The 25,733-nt window shown below is 44.1% G+C and overlaps 1 protein-coding gene and 1 non-coding gene across 2 annotated transcripts; both read right to left on the bottom strand.

The window, feature by feature from the left end:
- cct6a (chaperonin containing TCP1, subunit 6A (zeta 1)) lies at positions 1-24,603 on the bottom strand. The gene is made up of 14 exons (XM_068010015.1): positions 24,397-24,603; positions 20,889-20,952; positions 18,652-18,786; positions 17,182-17,355; positions 16,265-16,368; positions 14,730-14,840; positions 12,666-12,825; positions 11,843-11,925; positions 7,995-8,091; positions 7,301-7,448; positions 6,609-6,742; positions 6,064-6,166; positions 4,700-4,772; positions 1-402 (listed from the first exon to the last, which is right to left on the bottom strand). Exons 1-14 carry the CDS (start codon positions 24,531-24,533, stop codon positions 330-332), a joined length of 1,596 nt encoding a protein of 531 aa, XP_067866116.1. The 5' UTR covers positions 24,534-24,603; the 3' UTR covers positions 1-329.
- LOC137346917 (small nucleolar RNA SNORA15) lies at positions 16,894-17,023 on the bottom strand. The gene has a single exon (XR_010968822.1). It is a non-coding gene; the product is annotated as a small nucleolar RNA SNORA15 (small nucleolar RNA).
- Positions 24,604-25,733: the final 1,130 nt, after the last annotated feature.

The raw sequence follows: 25,733 nt of genomic DNA, 5'->3' as shown, positions 1-25,733 counted from the left end.
TTTCATTTGCAAAACAACCAAGTTTATTGAACACTTGAATACAAAGATTGGGAAGCTAAACTGTTTAGTTGAACATAACATGTTTGTATTCTTCACCATAAATAATCATGAAACAAGAATGCTTATAATGTATAGGTTACTGCCAATGACTTAAAAGCCTTGGTGAAAATGCACATTGCCTCTGCAAATTCTTATCGCCACAGAATGGAAAACTTCAACCTTAGTTAAACTTATTTCTGAAGCAACTTCAGTCAGTTGGCTGCATTACAGTGATATGCTAGACTCGAAGGAACAAGATTTGTTCAACTATAAAGGAATTCCATCTTCATTTAACCTTTCAGGGAAGACATTCCAGCTCGCATGATTTCATCAACAAGGAGAATATTGCTAGCAATTACAGTGCTGAAAAACAAAAGATTTTCCTGTTGAGCAGTTTGTTTCTTGTACAGTTAAACCAATGTAATATGAAGTTGATAGATTTTTAATAAGTTAAAAATCATAATTAGCTAGTTCCTTTCTAAATATAAAAATGTTTGCATTTATTTTCATCACGTATACACCTTTTAATAACTTCACTGAATTGTTACAGCACAGGAGGCGGCCATTCGGCCAGTGTGATTGCACCAGCTCTCTGAGTCATTCACTTAGTGCCATTTCCCATCTTTTCCCCGTTACCCTACACATTCGTCCTTTTCAGATAACAGTCTAATTCCCTTCGATTGAACGTGCCTCCCCCAAACTCTCTGGCAGTGCATTCCAGATCCTAACCACTCGCTGTGTGAAAAAGTTTTTCCTCATGTCAACATTGCTTCTTTTGCCAGTTATCTTAAATCTGTACCCTCTCGTTCTTGATCCATTCATGAATGGTAACAGTTTTTCCCTATCCAGTCTGTCCAGATCGCTCATGATTTTGAATACCTTTACCGAATCTCCTCAGCCTTCTTTCTCCCCGAGGAAAACAGTCTCAATTTCTCCAATCTAGCCATAAAACTGAAGTTCCTCATCCCTGGAACCATGCTCGTGAATCTTTTCGGCACTTTCTCCACTTCTCCATCTTTCCTAAAGTGTGACACCTAGAACTGGGCGCAATACTCCAGCTGAGGCCAAACCAGTGTCTTATACAAGTTCAACATAACCTTCCTGCTCTTGTACTCTATGCCCGTATTAAGAAAGTCTAGGATATTGTGTGCGTTATAACCGCTCTCTCAACCTGAGCTGCCAGCTTCAAAGATTTATGCATATGTTCACCCAGGTCTCTTTGCTCCTGTACCCTTTATTCTATATTGTCTCTCCATGTTTTTCCTACCAAAATGAATCACTTCACATTTCTCTGCATTGAACTTCATCTGCCACTTGTCCACCCATTTCACCAACTTGTCAATGTCCTTTTGCAGTTCTACACTATCCGCCTCACAGTCCATAATGCTTCCAAGTTTGGTATCATCTGCAAACTTTGAAATTGTGCCCTGTACACCAAAGGTCTTGGTCATTAATATATATCAGGAAGAGCAAGGGTCCGAACAGTGACCCCTGGGGATCTCCACTACAAACCTTCCACCAGTCCGAAAAACATCCATTAACCACTACTCTTTGTTTCCTATCACTCAGCCAATTCCGCATCCATGTTGCTACTATCCCTTTTATTCCATGAGCTTTACTCAAGTCTGTTGTGGCACTGTATCGAGTGCCTTTTGGAAGTCCATGTACACCACATCAACAGCATTACCCTCATCCACCCTCTCTGTTACCTCTTCAAAAAAACTCAAGCAAGTAAGTTAAAAATGATTTTTCTGTAACAAATCCGTGCTGGCTTTCCTTAATGAACCCACATTTACCAAAGTGATTATTAATTTTGTCCCAAATTATTGTTTCTAGAAATTTCCCCACTACCGAGGTTAAACTGACTGACCTGTTGTTCTGGGCTTATCTTTATACGCTTTTTTGAATAAGGAAATAACATTTGCAATTCTCCATTCCTCTGACACCACCTGAGTCTAAGGAAGACTGGAAAATTATGACCAGTGCCTCTGCAATTTCCACTCTCACATCTCAGTATCCTTGGATGCATCGCATCTAGTCCTTAGGTAAGCCTCTGACTGATATTACCCATAGGATACAGGACTTTATTGTACTAAAGCTGCATTCTCAACGTCAGTCACTCTGCATCGCTTGAGCAGGTAATTATTGCTTTATTGTCTAATGACAGGCCTAATCCCAAAAAGTACAAATCAAATATTTGCTATCTATAGATTTATAGTTTGCTTCAAGTGTTCCAGCTGCAAACAAGTTAGAGGTTTCCAAAAATCCCTGGTTGTAACATTGGGAAAAAAATGAGGCCAAGGGTGGGTTGTACTACATGTTCCAACAGGAGTATCTCTCTCTAATTTGAATAAACTAATGGCACATGAAACTTGGGCAGAGAGCTTTGTGTGCAACATTATTTGCTAGGTGGCATAAGAACCAGATCAGCAGCAGCTGAAAGGGCTGCACCGAGTTATTGAAGAGGAAGCAGTGGTGGGGTCAGAAGTGGATTAACTGTAAACAATGGAGACATGTGGACAATACTGCTCCCCTTAAAGAACTTGAAGTCCTGCTACAGGAGGTGCATTAAAGCAGATTAGCCTCATTTGAGGCTGAAGGCCACTCTCCAAGAAGAGGATGTGGCAGCTGAATGAAGAGGGATCAGCAAATAAGGACCAACTAAGGCAATGCTGTCAACAGGCTCCCTCATACTAGATGGAAGGCCCATCATGAATGAGACACACAGGACATTTCTTGAAAGTGAAAACGAAGAGACAACATGCAGATACTCATGACTTCCAGGTCTATCCCTGGTCTCTCCCAGTGTTTGTATTCCTTTAAAATGGCAGACACTTTGGGCTGCTACACAATGCCATATGTGCAAAATGTCTATTCCCATATAGCACCGACACATGAAGTCATCACAGCACAGCAGGAGATTATACCCTCTGTAGAGCAATCCAATCAGTCCCATTATCTTGATCTGTCCCCGTAGCCCTGCAAGTTTATTTCCCTCAAGTGTCCATCCAATATCCTTTTGAAATCAATCATCTCTGCTTTCATCACCCTCAAAGCGCGTGTTTTCCAGGTCATTTCCACTTGCTGTGTAAAAAGCTTCTTCCTTATATCCCCCTGCCTCTCTTGACCTTAAGTCAGTGTCCCCAGAGTCCTTGTTACCATCAGCTAATGGGAACAGCTTTTCTTTGTCGACCTCATGCCTGTCAGAATAATACATCTTAAATCAAATCTCCTTCGCTCCAAGGAGAACAACCCCAGTTTCTCCAACCTAACCTTGTACCTAAATTTCCTCATCCCTGGAACCATTCCGGTAAATCTCCTCTGAACCCTCTCAAGAAACTTCACATCCTTCCTATAGTGTGGTAATTAAAACTGGAATGCAATATTCTCGTTGTGGGTCATCCAGGTTGTATAATAAAGGTTCGGCATAATTTCCCTGCATGTGCACTCAATATCGCTATTTATGAAGTCCAAAATCCCATTTGCTTTGCTAACACCTCTCTCAATATGTCCTGCCACCTTCAAAGATCTATGCATCTAAACCCCCAGGTCTCTCTGTGTCGCCATACATTCTTTGGAATTGTGCCATTAAGTCTACATTGCCTCTCCCTATTCCTTCTGCCAAAATGCATCAACTCACATTTCTGTTTTAAAATCCATCTGCCACTTGTCCACCCATTTGTCTAGCCTATGTCCTGTTGCTGTTGACGAGTATCATCTTAACTGTTTGTCCTACCCCCAAGTCTGGTATCATCAGCAAATTTTGAAATTTTGCTCTGTACTCCAATTTCCAAGTTAATTAGTGGTCTGAACACTGACCCTTGGGGAACACCTCTAGTCTGGAAAAAAAAACAATCATTTGCCACGACTCACTGTTTTCTGTCCTTAAGACAATTGTTTATCCAAGCTGACACTGACCCTCCCATTCCATAAGCCTCAATTTTGTTAACCAGCCTTTTATGTGGTACTTTGTCAAATGTTTTAAAATCCATATAGCCAAAATCCAACACATTCCCTTCATTAATCTTCTCTGTTACTTCATCAAAAAGTTCATTTAGCTTAGTCAATCATGTTCTGCCTTTTACAAATCTGTGCTAGCTCTCCAGAATTAACTCAAACCTCTTCTTCAAGGGCCTATCAATAAAAATCCCCATTTGTTCATGTAGTCCACCAAGTTAATGCAAGGAGCCCTGAAGGCCATTTGGGCCATCTGCTCTCAAGGGATTTCAGTGGAGACTGTGCCCTATCAAGCTTAATGCCTTGTTTGATGAAGTGATGAAGGTATTGCCTTTTGCAAACATAGCTTGAAAGGTCTGCGCACTGAAACAGCAGATATCTTCTCTGGTGGCTTGGAAGGATTTGGCGTTAACAAAACTTCATCTGTGGTAACCACTTCCGAGGAAAAGAGCCACACCTATTTGGAACATCTCAAGCTGATGGTCAATATCCAACAGTCTCTATTTGTAGAGCCTGAATTTCATGAAATTCAGAGTGGGGCCTAATTTGCCCAAATCGACAATTTAGATATGGCCAGGTATACTCCAAAAATCACATTCCACAAAGTTTTACACCTCACACTTACCACTCTGCACCATTAGCAAAGCCTTAACATCAGGATGACGATGCATTCCCAGAACAAAATATAATTCCATTCACTTACCATGAATGAAGAAGCTGCTTTTTGACATTATAGTTGTCCCAAATGCCAGCTTCTCCTGCTAGCATCGGTTCACCTGTGGAAGATAAAATGTTGAATCAGGATTGAGGCCAATACATAGAAAAGCAATTCAGCAATAAAGCCAGCCACTTCTTTTCTACCTACAGACAAGAATTTAATCTATGCAAAGCCACAGCGAGTTTCAAGAAACAGGTCTTGATGCGGTTATGAAAATCAAACCAAACAACTCACTTTATATATTACTTTAAAAAATATTAAACTAGTATAATATATAAATGATTTGGAGGAAAATGTAGCTGGTCTGATTAGTAAGTTTGCGGACGACACAAAGGTTGGTGGAGTTGCGGATAATGATCAGGATTGTCAGAGGATACAGCAGGATATAGATCGGTTGGAGACTTGGGCGGAGAAATGGCAGATGGAGTTTATTCCGGACTAATGAGAGGTAATGCATTTTGGGGCGGCACAGTGGCTAGCACTGCAGCCTCACAGCTCCAGCGACCCGGGTTCAATTCTGGGTACTGCCTGTGTGGAGTTTTCAAGTTCTCCCTGTGTCTGCGTGGGTTTCCTCTGGGTGCTCCAGTTTCCTCCCACAAGCCAAAGACTTGCAGGTTGATAGGTTAATTGGCCATTAGCAATTTCCACAGGTCACTGAAAGTGGCAACGCAGGTGGATAAGGTAGTCAAGAAGGCATACGGCATGCTTGCCTTCATTGGTCGGGGCTTCGAGTATAAAAATTGGCAAGTCATGTTGCAGCTGTACAGAACCTTAGTTAGGCCACACTTAGAATATTGCGTGCAATTCTGGTCGCCACACTACCAGAAGGACGTGGAGGCTTTGGAGAGGGTACAGAGGAGGTTTATCAGGATGTTGCCTGGTCTGGAGGGCATTAGCTATGAGGAGAGGTTGGAAAAACTCGGATTGTTTTCACTGGAACGACGGAGGTGGAGGGGCGACATGATAGAGATTTACAAAGTTATGAGCGGCATGGACAGGGTGGATAGTCAGAAGCTTTTTTCCAGGATGGAAGAGTCAGTTACTCGGGGACATAGGTTTAAGGTGCGAGGGGCAAAGTTTAGAGGGGATGTGCGAGGCAAGTTTTTTGCACAGAGGGTGGTGAGTGCCTGGAACTTGCTGCCGGGGGAGGTGGTGGAAGCAGATACGATAGCGACGTTTAAGAGACATCTTGACAAATATATGAATAGGAAGGGAATAGGGGGATGTGGGCCCCGGAAGTGCAGAAGGTGTTAGTTTCGGCAGGCATCAAGATCGGCACAGGCTTGGAGGGCCGAATGACCTGTTCCTGTGCTGTACTGTTCTTTGTAGTACTTCATGTACTAACTTACCAGTGTTCAAGTTTACACCCACAAGCTGACCCGATTCAGAATATTCTGTCTGAATTTTTACAAGAGTCTCTTGAGCATCATATCCAGAGTTTTGTGCAAGTACCTGAAACAAATGGTTATTAATTACTTGCTCAGCAAATATCATGACCTTAGCAGTGATAGAATTATATATCTTGTTCAAATTGAGATTACACAGCTAAAAGTATCAATTCTTGTTTAAAAGATTTAAATTTTAAACATTGCAAAAAGCATAACTAAATTACAACTACAAAATCTTGTTCTACATCACCATATCATTCATCGGGTACTTTCAGACAGAAATACAAATTACAAATCTTTTCACAGCAGTGTATAGGAAAACAGCTGTAAACAGGTTGGGGCTAGGAAGGCCAAATCTGATTTAAAGCAGAAAGCACATAGTCACAAAAATCTTTTCTTCCAATCACAATTGCTCCCATTAATACTGGTGTTTGGAAATGAGGCATAGAATACATTGAGACATTCAATCATTACAATACACAAGTGTAGAAAAAGGAGTCACTTACCTTGGGAATAACCAATAGAGCATCTGCAAATGCTTGCACACCCAATTGTGCTCTGCCCTTTACACTGGCCTTGTGTTTGATCAAACCATCTGCTACAGCAACTTCAAATGCACCTGCACCTGCTACTACACAACCTATGAAAAAGCAACAAACACCAATTTTACTGCCATTTCATCTGATTGCTGCACAAGAAAACTGGCTCCCCAAATGCTGCATGTTACTGAAGCAACAGTTGATCTCAATTGCACAAGCTGCTGCAATAAGCTCGTCAATGGGCAAAAATCTTGGAACTCATTTCGATCCTTTATCACACAATATACCTAGATTTTACAGTATGACGAAATACATTTTTAGAACTTACAATGCCAATGCAAAGGGGGAAGCCATCAAGTCTGGGTCAAGTACCGCAATTATCACATTCCATAAAGAAGTTCCATTTTATTACAACATCGTTTGACACTGTAGTGTATGACATGTAATTTGTGGACAGGCTGCAACTATCTCCTCTGGTCTCTCTGGACCATGTTCTTACTGAAGCTGAAGTAGGAGTGCAAGATACTCTTTCAGGCTTACATTTTCCATGTGATAAGCTCAGGTAACACTTTCCATCAAGAAGAGGATCTGAACTCAGCAGCAGGAATTGTACCCAGTTCAGTATTTACAGAGTTCAATCATTTAAATTAGTCACTTGCCATCCTCAATTGCATTCTTTACAGCACGCAGACCGTCACGCACAGCATCTTTGATTTGTGTTAAAGTGTGCTTGTTTGGTCCCTTGAGAAGCAGCGTCACCGACCGAGGATTATCACATTGCTCAACAAAGGTGAACTTCTCTTCGCCCTGTATTCAAAAGAAAGTATTTAATGCATTCTTTGCGATGGAAGAGATCTGAATCTCAACACTAACAAGTGGAGTCTCAAGGAAGTTTCTCTCGAAAACAATCATTAACAGAACACATGACACACAGCCACACCCCCCCTATTCTGAATAGGTTCTTTTACATCTACTTGAGATAGCAAAGGCGGCCTCAATTTTTCATCTCATCTGAAAGATGGTATGCCTGACTATGCACCACGCCTTCTGTACTGCACTGACAAGTCAGCCTAGAGTTATGTTCTCAAGCCCTCGGAGCATGTAGGAACTCAACCTGACTCAGAGGCAATTGTAGTCCTACTGAACCAAAGCTGCCACCTAGTGCCAAAAGCTTGCTTGCAACTGACTTCAGTTTTCTCAGAGGAAAGTATACAACTCACAGTCGAAACCTATATTTAATGCCATGAATGCAACTGACAGCCAAATCTTAATGCTCTATACGGGAACATGTCTTGTGTCACAGTATAAACTAATTTTAGTACCGTGGGGGTAAAAGCGAATAGCAACACCCACCAATGTGTGCTCATACACAAGTCCAGCATGTCCCAAGCACTCTGGGGTAAGGTCTTCCACAGAATTCATTGCAATACCTCCACAAGCAAGTGTCAACCTGAAATATTTAAGTGGACATTAGTACAAAGATATTCAAAACTCATCAGTTTTAGGCACACACTGTAAAATATCACTGCCCCATAAGGCTCAGACCACTAAAGTCAAATTATAACTTCGATTTAGATAAGACCTTTTAATGCAGACAAACACCCCAAAGCGCTTCACAAGTCATGATGGGTCAACAGGAGTGACCAAATGCTTTGTCAAAGGTGGGTTCTAGAGGATTGTCAAAAGATAGAGAGGTGGAGAGAAGTTTAGGGAGGGAATTCAAGAGGGAGGAAGACTTGAAGCTAAAGTCACAAGTTAAAGCAGTTCATTCACAATGCCTCTTAAACCATAAAATATTTAGGAATATATAGGAGAAAGGAAAACAGAAATTTCCTATGATTAGAACGGAAATTCTAAATACCCTTTTTGCTGCTGACTTAAGAAAATGGGCAAAAATCAATGTTAATAAGCTTCATAAAAATCCGTTGGCAAAGAAAATGCAAGTCATCAAGCATTTGAAAGATCCAGGACATGGCTCACAAAAATTCATTGCCATAATCAGCACTCCACCTTCCCCATGACTTTTCAGCTCAACTGGATGTTTGACATTTACAGAAATCCTCAAAGACTATTGGAACATAATACACTTATTTATTCCCAAAGGGCAAATTTTGGAATGCAAGCATTTGCAGATGCTCTGTTAGTTATTCCCACGGTAAGTTGCTCCTTTTTCTACACTTGTGTATTACACTGATTGTATATCTTAACATTCTTTGCCTCATCTCCAAACATTAGTATTAATGGGAGCATTTGTGACTGTAAGAGAAGATTTTATGACTGTGTGCTTTCTGCCTTGAATCAGAATTGGCATTCCCACTACCAACCTGTTAATAACTGTTTTCCTACACTCTGCTGTGAAAAGATTTGTTGTTTCATTCCTGTCTAAATACCATAGGAGAGAGTATCTGAGAAATGTATGACATCATCCGAAAGCACAATATATGTTTCCAGGTATATGCTGAGGACAGAGTTCTACCTTACCACCACCATCAGATCTGCTTGTCTGACATCCAGTACTGGATAAGCAGAAATTTCCTCCAGCTAAATATTGGGAAGACTGAAGTCTTTGGTCCCCACCACTAACTCAATTCTCAGACCACCGTTTCCTCGTTCCCTGGCAACTGTCTGAAGTTAAGCCACACCGTTTGAAAAGCAAAAGATCTGCAGAAGCTGGAAATCTGAATTAAAAACAGAAAATGCTGGAAATACGCAACAGGTCTGGCGGTATCTGTGCAGCGAGAAACAGTTAATGTTTTAGGACTGACGATGGTCCATCACCAAGACTGTCCACTTCCACCTCCAACTCAACTCCACTCCACTCCTGCCTCAGTTCATCTGCTGCTCAAATCCTCATCTATGTCTGTTACCTCGAGACTTGACTATTGCAATACTCTCAATGCCAACCTCTCATTTCCCATCTTACATAAACTTGTGCTCATCCAAACTTCTGCTGCCCATATCTCAACTCGCACCAGATCCCGTGCACCAATCACCCCTGTGCTTACTGATAAACACTGACTACCGATCAGACAACGCCTCAATTTTTAAATTCTCATTCTAAAATTTCAAATCCTTCCATGCCCTCGCATCTGCCTATCTCAGTAACCTCCTACAACCCTACAAGATCACTGCTCCTCCAACTCTGGCCTCTTGAGCTTACCTGATTTTAATTGCTCCATCACGGACAGCCGTGCTTTCAGCTGCCTTGCCCCTTAGCTCAAAATTCCCTCCCTGAAATGTGAGCCCTGGCTCAACTGGTAGCAAGTTGGTTCAAGTCCAACTCTATCGACTTAAGCACAAAACTCTAGGCTGATACTCCAGGGCAGTACTGAGGGAGTGCTGCAGCTTAGGGAGATGCCAGCTTTCCAATGAAACACTAAACTGAGGCCCCATCTACCCTCTTATGGACATAAAAGATTTCATGGCACGACTTTGAAGAACAGGGCAGTTATTTCTGGTGTTCTATCTAATATTTATCCATCAATATCCCTAAGAACAGATTATCTGGTCATCAATCCATCTGTGTTTCTGGAAGCTTGCTGGGCAGAAATTGGCTGCCGCATTTTCTACATTACAACAGTCTCTTCATAAGTACTTCACTGGCTATAAAGCACTTTAGAATGTCTTGAAAGGTGCTATATAAATGCAAGTCTTTCTTTAAACCTCTCCACGTCTCTCTCCTTTAAGATGCTCCTTATCTCTGACAAGCTGTCCTAAGAACACCTTGTGTTTTTTTTTGTCAACATTTTTATTGATTGTTGCTTAAGTGCCTTTGGGTATTTTGCCTCATGAAGTCACTATATAAATTTGTTGGATGTAGAACAATATGACTTCAATAATTTGTTATTGTATAGTTTCATGTTTTAGTTTTTGCAATGTTTCCCATGCTTAGGTACATTCTGGGAAGGCTAAGGGTTAGGGAGTAAAAACAAGAAATGCTGGAAATACTCAGCAGGTCTGACAGCATCTGTGGAGAGAGAAGCAGAGTTAACGTTTCAGGTCAGTGACCCTTCTTCAGAACTGGCAAATATTAGAAATGCGAAAGGTTATAAGCAAGTAAAGCCGGGATGGGCGAGGGATAACAGAGGTGTAGATAGGACAAGGTCACAGAATAGCTGTCCGAAAGCATGACCCTGAGCTTCCGGTTGCTTGCCATTTCAACACTCCCCCCTGCTCTCATCGCTGTCCTGGGATTGCTGCAGTGTTCCAGTGAACATCAACGCAAGCTCGAGGAACAGCATCTCATTTACTGATTAGGCACACTACAGCCTGCCGAACTGAACATTGAGTTCAATAATTTCAGAGCATGATAGGCCCTCCCCATTTTACTTTTATTTTTTATATATAATTTTTTTTGTGTTTATTTTATTTCATCTTAGTTTGTTCAGTTTGCTTACCCACTGTTTTTTTTCATGTTTGTACTTGCGGCTGTTGAAGTTTCAGTCCATTAACACCCTATCTGTACTAATGCTTTGTCTTTCAGCACACTATTAACATATTTATTAACATATTTGTCATGGAGACTTTGCTCCATGACCTTCTGGTCAGCTATTCTGTGACCTTGTCCTATCTACACCTCCTTTGTTATCCCTCGCATTTCTAATATTTGCCAGTTCTGAAGGGTCACTGACCTGAAACGTTAACTCTGCTTCTCTCTACAGATGCTGCCAGACCTACTGAGTATTTCCAGCATTTCTTGTTTTTATTTCAGATTTCCAGCATCCACAGTATTTTGCTTTTATTTTAAGGCTTAGGGAGCCCTGATCAGAGATCAAAGACACAAATTCGTACATTTTGTTGCAGAAACAATAGCAAGCATTTACAAGAAAATTACAAAGAGTGACTTACCTCTAATTTATGCTAATAGGCAAAAACCATACAAGCCATCAGTATCACAGATAACGTTCCCACAATTTTTCCAGCTACAAACATTCTACTCTTTAGAGCATTGGTTTGTGGGGTTATTTAGAGCCAACTGGAAGAATTTCAACCCATGCAACTGGTCTACTTCACCAGTTTCCATTAATGAGCCAAAACATCTGGACAATCAGTGGCACGGAACACTGCGGACATGCCTGTTTAGTTCCGAACTTGATGTTAAAATGTACCCTGCTTATTTTCTGCCACAGGAAGACAACCACTAAAGACAACTGCTTTTAATAGGTGCTTTCAGAGCATCACATGTATTTAACAGAACTAACCTCTCCATGTTTCTTCGCTTTGCTCTTCTCAGTGCTACAATGCCTTCTTTTGCAAATGCATCTAATGATAATGGATCAACACCCTGTCAAATAAAAATTAAAATCTGTCAAATTTAACTTTTAGATCGGTCAAGTCACAAATGTAAAATAAAGATGAGCAGGCTGAGATAAATAAATCCAGAGTAAATTTTTAATTGAAACATCAAGTTGAATCTATAAACTGATGGGAATAAAAATATGGAGATAGAAACAGCGGAATCAAACCAACTGCCCTGCCACATTCAACTGAAAGTCAGAAGCACGGCAGCAAAATACAAAACCTCACCTGAAAACCGGAAAGACTGACTGTTGCTATAGCAATTTTACAGTTGAGTTGATTTTTATGAAAGGGTGAAATATTTTTTGAAATTTAATTACAAATATGTTTATAGACAAGTTATTGTTGCTCAAACATTAGGTCGAGTAATTTAGAGCTAATTAGAACATTTTTAAAAATCTCAGCCGAAGCAGTTGAGGAAGTGCAATTGCTCCTTTTGTGATGGTGGTTGGGGGGGGGGTTTTGGGTTTTTAAAAACGGGATTCTATAACTGTTATCCAGTGACCCCCTACTAAAAATGTGTAGCCATGGCTGTAAGTTAAATAATTTGCTGATACTTGCAGTCATCATTCATGCTTGAATTAATGGCTACTTAGGGCAAGGTGATTAGAAAAGGACCAGTGCAGTCAGAACTGAACTTCAGGGAGTCAACATCTTCATGAGAGGGAAGGGGGCAAAGATGGGCAAGGAAGAAAAAGTATAATGAAATTATGCCAAAGCACTCACTTTTTGGTTAATAAGTACAAATCCTTTATTAGACTCGCCACAAACTTTTCTCTTTAGTGCTATAATTTTGTTAACTCTGTCTTCAATGAACTTTCTCTCAGCTTGTACAAACTTTTCCCTTTCATCAGCACTTTTGTAGAAGAATCCGGAGTTTACTTCTCTGGGGGGGCAAATAAAAATGATTTGTTATTGCAGGATATTTGGAGGTAACATACTAATAGAGTGAAAACTGTATCAAGCCTTATTCAAACCAGTAAAATTGATTGATACGACACTGAATATTTGTGGCTATCAGTTTTAATTTAGCAATCTAGATCAGCCATCATTTTGAATACCATTAGAATTATAGTAAAGTTACAATCTCTTAAAGATTATTAAAGAATTATAAAGCACCAAGGCCGCCTATTTCCACCTCCATAACGTCACCCTGTCTCAGCTCAACTGCTGAAACCCTCATTCATGCCTTCGTTACCTCTAGACTTGACTATTTGAACCAGTCGTGGCTGGTCTCCCACATCCTACCCTCTATAAACTTGAGGTCATACAAAACTCTGTTGCCTGGGTCTTAACTTGCACTAAGTCCTGTTTATCTTTCACCCCTGTGCTCATTGACCTACACTGGCTCCCAGTCAAATAATGTCTTAAAAAACAAAGAAAATAGGACAGCAGTAGGCCATTCGGCCCTTCGCGCATGTTCCACCATTCATTATGATCATGGCTGATCATCCAACTGAGTAACCTGTTCCCACTTTCCCCCCATATCCTTTGATCCCTTTCGCCCCAAGAGCGATATCTAACTCCTTCTTGAAAACCTACAATGTTTCGGCCTCAAACAAAAACAAGAAATGCTGGAGTCACTCAGCAGGTCTGGCAGCATCGGTGAAAAGAGAAGCAGAGTTAACATTTCGGGTCAGTGACCCTTCTTCGGAAGAAGGGTCACTGACCCGAAATGTTAACTCTGCTTCTCTTTCCACAGATGCTGCCAGACCTGCTGAGTGACTCCAGCATTTGTTTTTGTTTCAGATTTCCAGCATCCGCAGTATTTTGCTTTTATTTTAATGTTTCGGCCTCAACTGCTTTCTGCGGTAGCAAATTCCACAGGCTCACCACTTTCTGGGTGAAGAAATTTCTCCTCATCGCAGTCCTGAAATGTTTATCCTGTATCCTTTGCCTGGTTCTGGACTCCCCCACCATCGGTAACATCCTTCCTGCAACTACCCTGTCAAAGAACAGTACAGCACAGGAACAGGCCATTCGGCCCTCTAAGCCTGTTAGAATTTTATAGTTTTCTATGAGATACCCCCTCACTCTTCTGAACTCCAGCGAATATAATCCTAACCGACTCAATCTCTCCTCATACGTCAGTCCCGCCATCCCAGGAATCAATCCGGTAAACCTTCGCTGTACTCCCTCTATAGCAAGAACATCCTTCCTCAGATAAGGAGACCAAAGCTGCACACAATATTCCAGGTGTGGCCTCACCAAGGTCCTATATAATTGCAGCAAGACATCCCTGCTCCTGTACTCCAATCCTCCCGCTATGAAGGCCAACATACCATTTGCCTTTTTACCATCTGTTGCACCTGCATGCTTACCTTCAGTCTTGATTTTAAAATTCTCATCCTAGCTTTCAAAACTCTCCATGGCCTCACCCCTCCCCATCTCTGTAATCTCCTCCGGCCACACAACCTCCAAGGTATCTGTGCTCCTCTAATTCTGGCCTCTTGTGCATCTCTGACTTTAACTGCACCTTCAGTTGCCTAGGCCCCTAATCTCTTTGACCAAGCTTTTGGTCATTTGACCCAAATATGTCATGTGGCTCAGTGTCATATTTTACTTTATAATGCTCCTGTGAAGCACCCTGGGATATTTTAAACATTGAAGGTTCTCTATTAATATAAGTTGCTATTATAGAGATTCATCAAGACAAGGAGATTCAATGCCCCTAATCTGAATTCCTGTTCTCAGCCGAGGTTGCTGCAAGGGAAATAGGTACCTTTGACTCAGCTTTTCTGGTTTTAATTCAGCTTAACTTGAGGAATTGCAAAGCCTGACTGCACCTACGTCTTTTCATACTCCAGCGAAACATTGCAGGTAAGAATGTAAGCATCTTCTACTCTTTTCTTCATATCTGGGTGACGAGCACCATGATCCAATACTAGTCCTTTCACCAGGCTGTAAAATGAAAAGTTCCAGTTATAATCATTAGTCAAAAGGGAATAACAATGAAAGGAACACTTTCATCAATACACAGAGAGAGAGAGAGAGAGAGAAACTAAAGATGTTACAAGGAAGTTACTGGAATCTATAATTAAGGATAGAGTGATTTGAGCACTTAGAACTTTGAGCTGATGAGTACAAGCATGGATTAATAAAAAGGTAGGTCATCTCTAACAAACTTAATTGAATTCAGTGAGGAAGTAACTAAGTACGAGACTGGGGAATGCATTTTAATGTGGTTTACATGCACATGACTAAAATGTAGTGGTCAAGTACAAAAAATAATCAGAAAGCCGAATGCAACGTTAGCCTTTATAACTAGAGGGTTGAAATATAAAGCAGAAGTAGTTCTGCTACAGCTGTAAAGATCCCTGGTTACAGGTGTACTGTGCACAGTTCTGGATGGCCTACTCCTTTTCCTATACACCTACCCTGCCAATTTCATTTACCAGTAACTCACTCTGCCAATGAGGTGATCACCTCTTGAAATATGCATTCTAGGAACCCTTCATACATAGTGCGTCCCGATCTACCCAGTTCAAAAAGCTGCAGCTTGAAAGCAAGAACTCAGACCTATTTTCTGCACACATCGTCTTTCCAGCCACAGATGAATCCAACATTGCAAAGAACAGACCGGAATATGAACAAAGACATGTACCGTACTGAACTACTGTCTCCCATAAAAGCTTAAATTTAAAAAAATAGAGATTTAACTCGACAAATGTAACTCAGGTAACTGCACCTCAAAGGTAAACTGCCATCAAGGCTAAACTCTACATTCCTAGCTTTTGTACTGCACTAGAGTCATGCCGTTAGTAAAAACTTATGCACTGGTCCGACTGACTAAGGAAGAGAAAAATCAAATTAGAAGAGTTAATTATATGTAATTAAGAAATCTATTATTAACTCAAACCAGCCCTAAGATAATCCCTCAACCCAAGTCCAAACCTCGTATTGAACAAAAAATAGAAGTTAAAGCCAAAACAGAAGTGAAAAATCAGAAACTAATGTTCAACAATGCAAACAATAAAAAGAAACTCAGCAGTCAATCTGCAACCCAGCCTACAGTATTCCAAAGCACTGGTGCTGTTTCTGTAGAAACAGAATACTTGTCCTTCTCCAACCCGCTTAAAATTCATACCAAGCGGCCCGTAAACAGAAGAGCTGCAGAAAAGCATTCTACCTAAAAAGTTCCAAAGATCCCCTTTACGATTAACAAAACTTTTTTGTGTTAGAGCTAAACTTTCCTGTTTAAATTTTACTGCCAATTATAACAAGATTGTGGTCTGATTATTAACTGGTACCTAACCATCAAATGAAAGGTTGTGATAGATAATTCAGCGACTCATTGCAGTCAATTTTCACTGGCTGATACTTACTTCGTGTCACTCTCAGTTTTGTGCTTCATCTCCATAATCTCAACCATGAAGAGATCAATGGGTTCATTTGGTTTCTTCACTGCCAGCACAGCATCAACAACAGCCTAAAAGGGATCAAACAGTATCAAGCAGTTGGACATTCTGTTCTTGTAACAACCAATTATATTGAGCAACACATCACAATCTTAATACTTTCCAGCAGAAAATCTTTGCACAATTAAAATGTAACCCTAAAAGTACATCACTTCACTTATCCTATGAATTCTTGCCAAAAATTGAACTAAATACATAAATCCATTTCGTGTTCCATTGGGCCAAAGACCACAGGATAACTGGACCGGGGTGTGCAGACGTAATTTAGTCCGCAGTTTAAAGTTGGACATTCAGTCACATTTTTATATAAATCCAGTATAATTCCAACATCCACATTTATTGTGGAAACATGCCTAAATAAAGATGTCACATTGTAATTACATCCTCCCACCAGCAGTGGTGTGCAATGTCTCCATTGGGATATAATTAAAATGTGACAAATTTACATGGTCAGTTTCCATATGAAAGTGAACACTGCAATTTGAAATAGAAAAATGTTTTAATATACGCAATTTGCAATGTTCATATCCATAAAAACTTGTGTTCACCTTTTGAATGTTGCTGTGACAGGACAGAGCACCAATATGAATCAAGAAAGTGAAGATACTCTAGCATGATGTCTGACTGCTTTAACTACAGAAGAGCTAACGCAGAATTCAGTCATGCACAAACACCCGATTACTTAACTACTTGCTAATACGCATTTAATACAGAAATGAAATGAGGGAAATTCCTTTTAAACGGCAAAAATAACCTCTTGAATATTTCGCATCACTGCAAAATGTGACGTTGCACTGAAGAACAAATTTTAAATATGTGAATACCTCTGTTAAAACATCTGCCAATTCTCTGTGCACCTTTGTGCGCAATGATGTCCTGGCAACATTGATAAGAGTCTCTCTGTCCATCTCCTTGGTTATTTTCACCTGCTCCAAAATCTCAAGGGCCTTTTCCTTAGCTGCTTCAAACCCTTCAGTCACAATCCTGGGATGCAATCCCTGAAAAGAAATGGTACATCCCTCATAAAAATGAAATTCTCAATTTGCTGAACAAAATTACATCATGGTGCAATTTTTATCCTCGTTTTCAAATCCTTCCAAGGCCGCATCCCTCTCTATCTCTAGCCTCCTCTAGCCCTACAACTCTCTACGATATCTGTGCCTGTTTCTGGTCTGTTGCACATCCGATTTTAACCACACCACTATTGGCTGTCTAGGCCCTGAGCACTGAAATTCCCTCAAAAAAAACCTCTCCACCTCTTTCCTCTTTAAAGAAGCTCTTTGAAACCTACATTTTCTGTCCTAATACCTTATTTCTTAAGTCAAATTTCATTTGATATAGCTTCTGAAGTGCCTTGGGACATTCTGCTATGTGAAGGCATCATATAAAAGCAAGTTGCTGTTTAAACTCAAGAAATTATATATGATCTAACTTACAGCAGTATTATAAACAACACATCCAGCAAACATTTGTACCCTGTCACACTTCAGTACAAATAAGTTCTCCAGGAACACATGATACCAGAGCCAGGGAATAGGTTCCTACTTGACTTCTATAAGGTATTTATAAATGCTAGGTCTTATGTTTAGATTAGATGTAAGCCCTGAAAAGAAATGGTACATCCCTCATAAAATATCATGGTAGAAACTTCACTGATGAAAACTTTATGCAGAACATCCACTTATCTAGTTCCAGAGATGATGCTGGAGCAGGCTGGTACTCCAAAGCAGTGGATTGCTGCAGCCTAGCAGTTATACTTTCCCCAAGGTAAGTCACTTGACTTGCACAATAATAAAAGCAAAAATAGTGCAGATGCTGGAAATCTGAAATAAAAACAAGAAATGCTGGAAATACTCAGCAGGTCTGGCAGCATCTGTGGAGAGAGAAGCAGAGTTAACATTTCAGGTTGGTGACCTTTCATCAGAACACCTTATGGATTGCTTGTTGCATGTTCATCATTCGTAGAAGGATGCCAACATCATCTTTATTTACATCAGTCTGAAGTTCTGGCTGAAAAGGGAAGATGCTGTGACAATCTTAAATGCTACTAAGTATGTGATCTGGGTACGCTTGATCATGCCAGTAACACATTTTATTCCACAGTAGTTATGAATGGGAACTGCCATCCTTGGCCAACATTCCTATTCATAATGACACTATAAGACAACCTGTCGTCACATTATGGAGTGCTACCTCAAACAAATACCGACCTGACTCAGATCTGCTGAACATCATATCATAGGCACCTCAAAAGTAACCTATTAACTTACAAAACCAAATGATGTGTTTGTTACCTCTGAAATGTAGAGATCAGCTTGTTTCAGCAGCTCACCAATAATTAGCACATTGGAAGTGGTGCCATCACCAGTCATATCATCCTGAGCTGTAGCCACTTTAGCTATTAAAGAGGCTGTTGGGTGTTGTATTTGCTGCAATGGAATAATTGGTATCTTTAAAAACAATATTTTTTCGAACATCTGAATCCCACTGACATGTGTGGATTCATTATTTATCTTACAGATCAAATCATTTTTCATTAAATCAAGGAACATAAGAGGCCATTCAGCTCCTCAAGCCTATTTCACCAATTAGATCACGGCTAGGCCCCTACCAAATTCACGGCGGTGAAAAATGCGTAATAACCATGAAAACTCGGGACCTCCGTGAAATCAGCCATTTTGCGAACATTCTACGCTGTACTGATTGACAAGGCACAACTCGCTTACTGGTAGATGGGGGAAGGGCTTCCATTGCAGTTTGAGAGTAGCAGTCTCAAGTGTTTGCAAACAAGTGCCACAATGAGCAAATCACAAATGGCCACAACCATTACTGCAGCACATTGTGTGAAAGAATTTGGAAGCCAAATTCTGCATGCCAATAGTGGTATACTGTTTTGTACAAGCTGCAATGTTTCACACATGGCAGACAACAGTTCAGTGCATATGAGGTCAGAAAGCCACTGCAGCAGAAAGAGAATATCCGACACACCGCACTGCTGGAAAACAAAAACACAAAAAAAAGCAACCATTTCTTCTCTTTTTAAGAAGTCAACAGAGAGCTCAGAAAATCATCAGTTGGTGGATGTTTTTGCAAGCGCCAACATATCATTGGAAAAACTTGATCACCCAAAAGTGGCAGTATTCATTCCATGTAACGTACAAAATGGTGGTTGCTTGCCAAGTGCAAATAAATTACGAAAGGACTACCCACCGAGGATTTTGCTACACATTGTGAGTCTCAGATTAGCGTACATGAATCTGACAATTCCAACAAACTCTGTGGAAGTGGAGAGAGCTGTGTATAAACACAGATGGACAGATGTTCACAGCTCAGAAACGGAATGAAGGAAGAGTCAATTGCAGTTTGTTCCATGCTCACATTCAACCACTGACTTCAGTGAATAAAGAATGTGACCTGTTTATAGTCAGCTTTTTACAATAGTCTTTGAGTACATAATAATTGCCATTTGAAACCAGAAATCTCTTTTGTCTTTTTTGTATAAATAGATCATTTTCAAGGTTTGTTGCAACACCATGAAATTCACAATTTAAATATGTGAAATCACAACATTCATGATTCTTAAAATGCTGCAATAGTGAAATTTGTGAACACACCTAATCATGGCCAATCTGTATCTTAATCCATTTTCCTGCTTTGGTTCCATATCCCTTAATAACCATCCCCAACAAAAAATGTTCAATCCCAATTTTTTAAATTGACCCCCACCCCAACAGCATTTTAATGGAGTGTTCCAGATTTCCATGTTCTTTGAATTAGGTACTTCTGAACACCATCCCTGAATAGCCTAGCTTAATTTTAAGATTATACCCCCATGTTTTGGACTTTCCAACCAATAGAAATTGTTTTTTTATATATATCTAGTCTAACACATCCTTAATAATCAGATCTCCTACAAATATTAAATGAAGAACTTCAATACAAGTTTTTCAAATTTTTCTCAGTTGCAGAAATCATTTTGATAGAATCCATGAATATACTATAAAATGGCTTGAATAACAGAGCACTGCAATGATTCTGGATGTTGGCAACATATGGCGTGGCTGTGAACCAAGACAGACAGATGATGACTAAACTTGCTGAAACTGCATAGGCGTGGACGCTGGCTAAGAACAGGTCAGGCATCCAAGATTACTACAAGTTGCAATGCCAACTGAATGAACTATCAGCATCCGTGGAACCATATCTCATCGCCTTCAGAAAAACCGAAAAAACCCAGGCCTATGATAAGTACAGCTTAAGCTTACTTGAAGGGGAAAAGGTTTCTCTACAGTTTTCAGTCAGCTGGGGAAGTTCCAATACATCAGCCACTAAAGCAGAATACATCTTTAAACTCATCTTAGTTTACTTATTTTTCAATTAGTTCTACCATACTTTAAACTTGCATGATTTACTTCTACAGCAGTGATATAGCATTGCATGATTTTCTTACAAGCAAAGCAGCTGCTCACGTGACTACATTCTCCCCACTTCTCTAACTATGATTATTTTCAGGCAACCATACTACACTTACCATTTCATGCAGCAAAACATTACCATCTTTGGTAAGCTTGATATCTCCAGCACCAGAAACAAGCCTGCAAAGAGACATGAAAAAATTAACCAAAAGGAAATACAAACTGCATTTATTTCATCCAGAAATGTGCAAACTACAATCGGACAGGTCAGAGTAGAACCAAGTGAGGGCAGTCCCACTTCGCTGGACAATAGAGGAAAACATGATGACCACCTACAATTTTACCATGTAAAATTTTTCCAAATCAAGCATTTCTATAGAAATAGATGAAACCATTAATTATTACATGTATAGCTCCCTCAGCACTTCACTGGATGAAGGCTCATAAGGCCCACGTGACTCACAGTTCAAACTAATTCCCTGAAAACTCCAGAATCTTGAATCAATGTCAGCAGACCCTCCCTCTTCAAACCCCATGCCCCACCCACCCTCCCGAAACCCCTCTCGATCTCTCTTCTCCACGAGCCCCTTCTCCCTTCCCAGATCCTCCCTCCCACTAATTACCCCTCTCCTCCTTCACCCACCCAAACCCTCCCCTAATCTCCAAACCCCTCCCCTCTTGATTACCTGCTTCCCATTCAAACGCCTCCCTTAATCTCCTTCCCTCAACACTCTCCCCCATCCAAACCCTTGCCCTCCCCTCACCCCCCAATCCCTTTCCCTCACTCCAATCCCCTCCGATTTCCCCTCCCCCCTTTCCCACTCCTCTGATTTTTCCTCCCCTCCTCTCCGATTTGACTCCATTCCCACCCCTCCATTGCCTGATGTCTCTCCCCTTCACGATCCTCCTCCCCTCCCCAAACCTCTTCCATAACCTTCCCCTTCTCCCAATCCCTCTCCTCCCCGCAAACTGCACTCCCCGAGCTCCCTCCTCCCCACTGCCCGATTCCCCACACCCAATTCCTCCCTCCTCCACCCCCCACCACCACCCCGATCCACATCCTCCCCCCAGCCCCGCCCTCCTCCTCCCCAAATTCCCCTCCCACACTCCTCCCCCTCCCACCACCAAAATCCCCTTCCCCTGTTCCCATTCCCACCCCCCGAATCCCCCTCCTCCTCCCCTCCTCCGATTCCCCCATGCCTTCTCCCCCTCCTCCGATTCCCCCATGCCCTGCCCCCCCCAGATTCCCCCATGCCTTCCCCCCCCATTCCTCCGATTCCCCCATGCCTTCCCCCCCCTCCTCCTCCGATTCCCCCATGCATCCCCCCACGCTCCTCCGATTCCCCCATGCCTTCCCCCCCCGCTCCTCCGATTCCCACATGCCTTCCCCCCCCCGCTCCTCCGATTCCCCCATGCCTTCCCCCCCCGCTCCTCCGATTCCCCCATGCCTTCCCCCCCCGCTCCTCCGATTCCCCCATGCCTTCCCCCCCCGCTCCTCCGATTCCCCCATGCCTTCCCCCCCCGCTCCTCCGATTCCCCCATGCCTTCCCCCCCCGCTCCTCCGATTCCCCCATGCCTTCCCCCCCGCTCCTCCGATTCCCCCATGCCTTCCCCCCCGCTCCTCCGATTCCCCCATGCCCCCCCCGCTCCTCCGATTCCCCCATGCCTTCCCTTCCCCCACTTCCGATTCCTCCATCCCTTCCCCCCCCCGATTCCTCCATCCCTTCCCCCCCCCCCGATTCCTCCATCCCTTCCCCCCCCCCGATTCCTCCATCCCTTCCCCCCCCCCCGATTCCTCCATCCCTCCCCCCCCCCCGATTCCTCCATCCCTTCCCCCCCCCCCGATTCCTCCATCCCTTCCCCCCCCCCGATTCCTCCATCCCTTCTCCCCCCCCCCGATTCCTCCATCCCTTCTCCCCCCCCCGATTCCTCCATCCCTTCCCCCCCCCCCGATTCCTCCATCCCTTCCCCCCCCCCGATTCCTCCATCCCTCCCCCCCCCCCGATTCCTCCATCCCTTCCCCCCCCCCGATTCCTCCATCCCTTCCCCCCCCCCGATTCCTCCATCCCTTCCCCCCCCCCCCCGATTCCTCCATCCCTTCCCCCCCCCCCCGATTCCTCCATCCCTTCCCCCCCCATTCCTCCATCCCTTCCCCCCCCCGATTCCTCCATCCCTTCCCCCCCCATTCCTTCCCCCCCCCGATTCCTCCATCCCTTCCCCCCCGATTCCCCCATCCCTTCCCCCCCCCCCGATTCCCCCATCCCTTCCCCCCCCCGATTCCCCCATCCCTTCCCCCCCCCGATTCCTCCATCCCTTCCCCCCCCCCCCGATTCCTCCATCCCTTCCCCCCCCCCCGATTCCTCCATCCCTTCCCCCCCCCCCCGATTCCTCCATCCCTTCCCCCCCCCCGATTCCTCCATCCCTTCCCCCCCCCCCCCGATTCCTCCATCCCTTCCCCCCCCCCCCCGATTCCTCCATCCCTTCCCCCCCCCCCCCGATTCCTCCATCCCTTCCCCCCCCCCCCCCGATTCCTCCATCCCTTCCCCCCCCTTCCGATTCCCCCATCCCTTCCCCCCCCCTTCCGATTCCCCCATCCCTTCCCCCCCATTCCGATTCCCCCATCCCTTTCCCCCCCTTCCGATTCCCCCATCCCTTCCCCCCCCTTCCGATTCCCCCATCCCTTCCGATTCCCCCATCCCTTCCCCCCCCTTCCGATTCCCCCATCCCTTCCCCCCCTTCCGATTCCCCCATCCCTTCCCCCCCCTTCCGATTCCTCCATCCCTTCCGCCCCCTTCCGATTCCTCCACCCCTTCCCCCCCCCCGATTCCTCCACCCCTTCCCCCCCCCCGATTCCTCCACCCCTTCCCCCCCCCCGATTCCTCCATCCCTTCCCCCCCCCTTCCGATTCCCCCATCCCTTCCCCCCCTTCCGATTCCCCCATCCCTTCCCCCCCCTTCCGATTCCCCCATCCCTTCCCCCCCATTCCGATTCCCCCATCCCTTCCCCCCCCTTCCGATTCCCCCATCCCTTCCCCCCCCTTCCGATTCCCCCATCCCTTCCCCCCCCTTCCGATTCCCCCATCCCTTCCCCCCCCTTCCGATTCCTCCATCCCTTCCGCCCCCTTCCGATTCCTCCACCCCTTCCCCCCCTTCCGATTCCCCCACCCCTTCCCCCCCTTCCGATTCCCCCACCCCTTCCCCCCCTTCCGATTCCCCCACCCCTTCCCCCCCTTCCGATTCCTCCACCCCTTCCCCCCCCTTCCGATTCCTCCACCCCTTCCCCCCCCTTCCGATTCCTCCACCCCTTCCCTCCCCTTCCGATTCCTCCACCCCTTCCCCCCCCTTCCGATTCCTCCACCCCTTCCCCCCCCTTCCGATTCCTCCACCCCTTCCCCCCCCTTCCGATTCCTCCACCCCTTCCCCCCCCTTCCGATTCCTCCACCCCTTCCCCCCCCTTCCGATTCCCCCACCCCTTCCGATTCCCCCATCCCTTCCCCCCGCTCTGATTCCCCCATGCCTTCACCCCACTCCTCCGATTTCCCCCATCCCTTCCCTGATCCAACCTCCCATCCCCCCCGCTCAGACCACGTGCCCTCATTCTGCTCACTAGGCCGCGACTCCTCACATTTTCATCGTCCCTTTTGGTCCGAGGTTGGTCCTCAACACATCCTGCAGCCCCCGAGCCGCACTAATATTAACAGCCAGTGCGGCCTGGGCCCTGGCCACCTCCGCTTTCGGGTTTAAAGCTTTGATAGCGGCCATTGCAACGACTCAATCAGCAAATATCGAACTCAAACCAGACTCTCCGCCGCTCCTAACCGCCCTCCCTCCTCATCCCATTGGCTGATAACCGCCCGTCCCCTCATCCCATTGGCTGCTAACCGCCCGTCCCCTCATCCCATTGGCTGATAACCGCCCGCCCCCTCATCCAATTGGCTGATAACCGCCCGCTCCTTCGCCCGCAATGGTTGCTCTCCCCCAGCCTCCCTGTGTATGGCCAAATGCAAAGGCAATCACCGCCCGCAGGCCATCTCGGTGTTTATATGGTGAGAGCTGCTTGTCAGTCACCGCATTCGTAGTCGCTGATTGGTTTAGAAACAATCAGTGGTTCTGGTGGTTTGGAGAAGGTTCTGGAAGGTGCAAGAGGCTTCAGCCGAAAGAGGTTGCGTGTTGGGAACAAGGAGGGGAATAGCAGCAGAGGGTTTCACTCCGTGCTTTGTGCCGGATTGTGCGCAGAGTAGTTGCAGGTCTTAGTTGGAGCGGCCTTAACTGCGTCATAACTATTAGTGAAATGGAGGAAACCCTGAGTAGGTCAGGGCAGTATCTGGAGAGAGAAATAGGGTTAAATTTCAGATCAATGATAGTTCATCAGAGGTGGAAAATGTTATAGAGTAACAGGGACAAAAGAGCTGAAATCCAGAGGGAGGAGTGACCGCCCTTGACATCAAGGTAGCATTTGACTGAGTATGGCATCAAGGAGCCTAGCAAAATTGGAGTCAGGGGGAAAACTCTGCTGGTTGGAGTCATATCTACCGCAAAGGAAGGTGGTTATTGGAGGTCAATCATCCCAGCCCCAAGATAAACGAGAGGTATTAATTCTATGCAATTCCACTTGCTTAGCAATAACCTGCTCAGTGACGCCCAATTTGGGTTCCGCCAGGGCCACATTACATCCTTGGTTCAAATATGAACAAAAGAGCTGAAGTTGTGAGGTGAGGGTGACTGCCCTTGACATCAAGGCAGCATTTGACTGAGTATGGCATCAAGGAGCCCTAGCAAAACTGCAGTCAGTGGGAATCGGGGAAACTCTCTGCTGGTTGGAGTCATACCTAGCGCAAAGGAAAATGGTTGTGGTTGTTGGAGGTCAATCATCTCAGCTCCAGGACATCACTGCAGGAGTTCCTCAGTCCTAAGCCCAACCATCTTCAGGTGCTTCATCAATAACCTTCCCTCCATCATAAG

The sequence above is a fragment of the Heterodontus francisci genome, chromosome 30 (assembly GCF_036365525.1).
Source record: "Heterodontus francisci isolate sHetFra1 chromosome 30, sHetFra1.hap1, whole genome shotgun sequence".
NCBI classification, from domain to species: Eukaryota; Metazoa; Chordata; class Chondrichthyes; order Heterodontiformes; family Heterodontidae; genus Heterodontus; species Heterodontus francisci.
This window is presented reverse-complemented; position numbering and strand designations above follow the sequence as displayed.

Bases quoted from the DNA above. Each gene is read 5' to 3' on its own strand.
- cct6a (XM_068010015.1), bottom strand. From the start codon at position 24,533: ATGGCCGCTATCAAAGCTTTAAACCCGAAAGCGGAGGTGGCCAGGGCC. The intron at 20,953-24,396 runs GTGAGGAGTCGC...GTCTCTTTGCAG, and splicing joins CCAAAAGGGACGATGAAAAT to GCTTGTTTCTGGTGCTGGAG. The intron at 8,092-11,842 runs GTTAGTTCTGTT...TAAATATTTCAG, and splicing joins AAGCGAAGAAACATGGAGAG to GTTGACACTTGCTTGTGGAG.